The following is a 5,212-nucleotide window of genomic DNA, read 5'->3' as shown; positions in this document are numbered from 1 at the left end:
CAGAAAGTCATGGCCTTTTTACAGTCCTACACCGATCTTTGATATAAAGTATAATCTCCTTTGCAGAGAAGTTGAAATTGTGTTGCCACCGTGAAGCAATCATATAGGAGGCCATAGTACATACACAAATACTGTACATATGCTTTTTTGAGTGAAGTAAGTGCGAAAAACTTGCCCAAGGAATATTTATTTAACAGGAGCCGTGTGCTGACGTAAGAAAACTGAATTTATGGTCAAGAATGCTTCTAAATAATCCTTTGTTGTCCCCTGTATGTGGCCTTGCTGCCAACGTTTTGGGCTTAGTAAAAGAGAGTATATCTGATCGCTCCCCAACATTTGTTAAAATTGCGCTAAGACACCGGAGATGTGTAGCATCTTTGGGGGCCGATAAGAAAAATGCTGACATTCAGTCCACTGTTGTTGCTACCAAGTACCATTGTAAATATCATTGTAAGTGAGCCGTATTCTTTTGATGACCCTCCTCTTGCCATTAACCCTTTACAAATAGGATTCTGCTGTGTTTTTTCTTGTGCGATGGAATATTTTAATACAAATGAATTACAGTACAATGGAAAACACACTTTAAAAGGTCTTAATTGTTGTGCCAATGGAAATTCTTAGACCAAACTTGTTACTTCTGATCAGTTAAAACAAACTATCATTGTTTAAAAGCCATTTATTGCCTAGTCTGATTACTTAATCTTTACATTTAAGATGTGTTGCGCTAAATGCAGCTCCCACATAAACGCTGCACTTACACTCAAGTGAGTCCTTGGAGTTACATCAGGGTTAAACTGGTTTACGTGAGATCAGAATTGCTCCCTGTGAAAAAAGTCAGACCTAGTTATATGGTAGCTTTGTTCTTCTCTCTGATAAAAGCATAAAGTGTTCACTACTATGAGAGCATAAAAGGATCGCTGATTTGTCAATGGTAACATTTCTTGTAAGGTAAGAGAGCTTGCAAACAGGTTACACACACACACACACGTTTGGTTGTGTCTTTGTATTTATCAGCTCACTGCGTGTGTGTGTATGTGATCTGTTTGTAAGCTTTTTCCAGTTGGCTTTAGACGACGTTACATACACACAACGTTCCCACTATACCCTGTATGTTAATGAATCGAAACATAGGTACAACTTTTGCTCTTAGTGACGCCAACTGAATCCCATTTGTTTCACTTGGATTGTGCCAGTGTCACTGAGAGTAGAATCTGGCCTTATGCGTCTAGATACATACACCTCTATACCTACTGCCTCGACCTTGGTGAGCCACTGCGTACGTGACGCTCTTTGACGATTAGTTGGAATGAGAGTGCATACCAGTCACTGTGCAGTTTTTCCTCTGCAAAACTGGGATTACAGAATAGAAGTATGCAGTGCTCTAGTAAATCACATTTTTGTACACGTAAAGTATCAAGTCAATTAGTAAGTTTAAACAGACATTTTCATGTAGCTCTTACAACAGCACCTCATTGCTAATTAATTGCAATTTAAATTTGTCACCAGTGACCACTGCTGAGTAAATGGCACCATCCCCCACCCATGCTTCTAATTTTTCCAGCAGTATACCAAAAGCATGGGATGAAAATAATTGTTAGCATTAAAATAACCATTCTATTAAAATTGTGATTCCTGCGTTTCAATTTGTTACTCATTTTTTTGCGCCAAAATGGGACTGATGTTAGCCTCTCATAATTAGTTTCCATGCCACAGTGGCTTTTTTCCACCCCAATGATCCTTTTGGTTTGATACAGTGGTTAATGCAGCTTTTTTTGTTGTCAATAAAGTTTAATCCAAGTTACCTAAGTCTTAAGTGGTCCATTTAGCAGAACTGGGGCCTGAAAATGTGACCAAGATACACTAGAGCAGTGAAACTCAGACTGTGGCTCGTGAGCCGCAAGTGGCTCTTTAACGTGTCTCCTGCGACTCTTAGCAGCACATGATATTGAAACACTGTGATTTAATTATTAACCCATCTAAGTTATTTACCAATCAGGATGTTTTACTATGTTATGAACAATTAAGTTATGAACTTCCACTAAGTTAATAACTTAGTTTATACATATTATTCTCACAGCAAATAAGTATTTCCCCTGCCATGCTGTTTAAATATGAATAGTACTATAGTAAATGAAACAAGGAATTCACACTATGGTGGATCTTCTGGGTAATGTTGATCACGAAGGTTTGGCTCCTGAACCACTGAGGTCTGAGTATCACTGCACTAGAACAAGAGAATCGCAGAAGAGATGCTAAATAAAACTAGACGCATGTTTGGCTTACGGTCTTTATCAGCAATATCTCCCATTACGTTGCCACATGTTTCTAGTAACAATAAAGCAAAATGGGTCTGTAAAGTAAATTGATTTCCTCATTGTGGCTGTCAAGTAAATATATTAACATTTCTACATTTGCTGCCATGATTTCCCAAACACAGGCTACAGCTCCGCCAGATGTACAAATTAGAGATTATTGTCAAGGCAAATGCCATTGTACCTTGATTGAATGGGTCAGTGATGAAATTTGCATACATATAGAGTTAAACAGAGGTTTCTACTATCGGCAATGCATTTCTTTTGTATGTATCTCTGAACATAAATTAAACATAATAATGCTTTGTCTTTTTAATTCATAAAAGGGCTTTTTATTTACATCTACTCTAATATACATATGGCAATTTTTTTCCCCGCAGGGAATTTTTTCTCTTAATACTGAGACTCCGAATATTATTTAAAAGGGGATTGGATCCACCTAACAGCGAAAGGAAATAACATTTGATTGCACAGGTTTTCTGGCTCATGCTCGTGCTATATATCAAAGCAAAACTGTATTAAACAAGGCTTCCCCTTTTTGGTTTTAGACAGCTTGTGTCCTCCATGTACTCCTTGCTTCTCTGAGTGATCTGTCATAAGGTAGAGTAGCAAAAAAAGAATTTTTCAACTGGCAGTTAATAAAGAGCACAATTATTATCACAGTCAAGAGCAGGAAGAAAAACAGAACAATGTAAGTCACCAGATCTGGCTTATTTATTTCCCCTTCTTTTAACACCCTGGCTGTTGACATATAAAACGCAGAGGAGCTTACTGGTCTCTGTGTGCTGCTCAGGTAGGGTGTGTTGGTCTGAATGATTAGGTGAGCTTCAGTGGCACTGGTTGAATTTAACAATTCACTATACATGTTCTTGCTTAAATTTTCTTCCCCTGTAGGTGTATCAGAAGAGAGTGAAAGTGTCAGTCTGTGGTGTGGAAAAGGAATGTTCCCATTCGTAATGGGCTGAAATCCAGCCACATTCTGTATAAACGTAAATGCAGCAATTCAGTTCACTTACATGGCTCAGTGAGTTTGCTTCTTTCAATCTCCCTGGATCACATTTACATCATTAATCCTCAAATAGAAATCAGGAAAAAAAAGTGTATTTATATATATATATACCTCTTGTTCGGGCACTTGCTCTCTCAGGCAAAACCAGGGCTTATGCCCAATGGACTGGGTCTTCTGTGTGAACTGAACTGGTTATCTAGGATGAGTTGACAGGATCTTCTTCATTTTCCTGGGAGTGGAATGTGGCAGCCTCCCGTGCATAGAAAAAAAAGACTCTCCCCTTTAACAAAACCCTGTACTGTAAGCCAAACAGAGAAGAAGAAATGCTTTGTATAGCAGCACTTGCTTGTTTTGAAGGGAAGGCACAACAGATTTCCAGGTGATTATCTGAAGAGCGATGCACACAAATCCAGTGTTAAATAAGATCCACGTCCACCAAAAGAAGCAGCGTCCTCTTTGACATCTAGTTGAATTCCCAGTTGCAATTCCCTCCCTCAGGAGACTCCTCACTGCTGGAATGCTGGTTCTGTGTAGCATTAGTTGACTTTCTTGATCTGTTAACTGTGCACTTGCAGCCAGCACTGAGACGCTGTCGCTTTCTGGATCAGCTTTTTCAGTTGCTTTAAAGAAAAAAAAAATCTGACCAAAGCCTCCTTTGTTTAAAAGAAAAATAAGTTCTTAGTTCTTTCAGAGCCTCTTCCTCACCCCTGCTCCAGCTAAGCTGTTAGCTGGAACTGGGGTCTGAGCATAAATATGTGAAACGTGACTTTTCCCTTTAAACAGACACTCCACCACAGCGTCACTTGCTACTATGTGAAGCGAAGAATTACACAGTGGTGCTGAACGTTTCTAGAGCCTGGGATAGCTTGCATGCTAAAAGGGAAGAGATCTCATGATAGAGCCTCTTGAGTGTCAAGGCTCTGGGTGCAAAGCAGGTGGGGGGGGGGTGGCAAAGCAAAGGTAAATTGTATCAGAGTCTCTCTCTCTCTCTCAGAGTTTTATTATTAAAATGGGTCTCTCTAGGGTAAATAAGAAAATGTTTTTTCCCCACCCTGCATAGTCCCCGGCACCCTCTACAGCCTGACAATTAGCATGTTAATTCTTTTTCATCAAATTGCTTATATACTGCCATTAGCTGCTGGCTGGCTGGCTGCCAGCTCTCCTTAGCAATCCCGCACGTCAATACATCAGATTAACATGGTTAATACTTTATTGTAACCATCAGAACTCAAAAATGGGATGTGGGGAGCAGCCAAGGGGGGCGAGGGAACATTTGTTAGCTTGAGAGCGGAAACTATGAACCATTCTCCCCACCCTCAGGACATGGACAGATACAAGCAAACCTTAGAGCACCTTATGAAGATTATCACATCCCAGTTCTGGATGGTAAAGCATTTTAATGAACATAATAAAATACTTTTGCCTTAAAAGAGAGGAAATGTAAAAGGAGGAATCTTACGTACAGTGATTTTTTAAAAAAAGTTTCTGTTCAGGAAAAGAGATTGGTTTAGGCCCTGCTGCCTTTTTGGCCAAAATATAAGAGCTAAGAAGAAGCCCGGGAGTACGTCAGTCATGTTTTGGGCTAAAGCCAGTGAATTGAGGCTTAATTTCAAGAAGGCTAATTTGCCATAAATAAGTCCTTAATTACAAAATTAAGAGCTGATCCTTTCCCTTTATTATCCTGAAGAAGGGTCTGGTTCAAAGTCGAAATAAAGCTGTAATTTTTCCTCATTCACTCATCTCTTGTCTGGTAACATGTTTTGAATTCCCATCACTTGACAACATCAGTAGGATTCTAAAATGGCTGGGAAAGGTGCGCAGAGGGCATGTGTGTGGCCCCCTAACACCATTGGAGGGGTGTCTTGTTATGCTTAGCACTTTTCATCTTTAA

General features: G+C 39.6%; 1 protein-coding gene across 1 annotated transcript; it reads right to left on the bottom strand.

The window, feature by feature from the left end:
• Positions 1 to 534: 534 nt before the first annotated feature.
• Positions 535 to 4,236, bottom strand: SMIM32 (small integral membrane protein 32). The gene has a single exon (XM_074962078.1). It carries the CDS (start codon positions 3,175 to 3,177, stop codon positions 2,857 to 2,859), a length of 321 nt encoding a protein of 106 aa, XP_074818179.1. The 5' UTR covers positions 3,178 to 4,236; the 3' UTR covers positions 535 to 2,856.
• Positions 4,237 to 5,212: the final 976 nt, after the last annotated feature.

The sequence above is a fragment of the Natator depressus genome, chromosome 8 (genome assembly GCF_965152275.1).
Source record: "Natator depressus isolate rNatDep1 chromosome 8, rNatDep2.hap1, whole genome shotgun sequence".
Lineage (NCBI taxonomy): Eukaryota > Metazoa > Chordata > Testudines > Cheloniidae > Natator > Natator depressus.
This window is presented reverse-complemented; position numbering and strand designations above follow the sequence as displayed.

Bases quoted from the DNA above. Each gene is read 5' to 3' on its own strand.
- SMIM32 (XM_074962078.1), bottom strand. From the start codon at position 3,177: ATGTATAGTGAATTGTTAAATTCAACCAGTGCCACTGAAGCTCACCTA.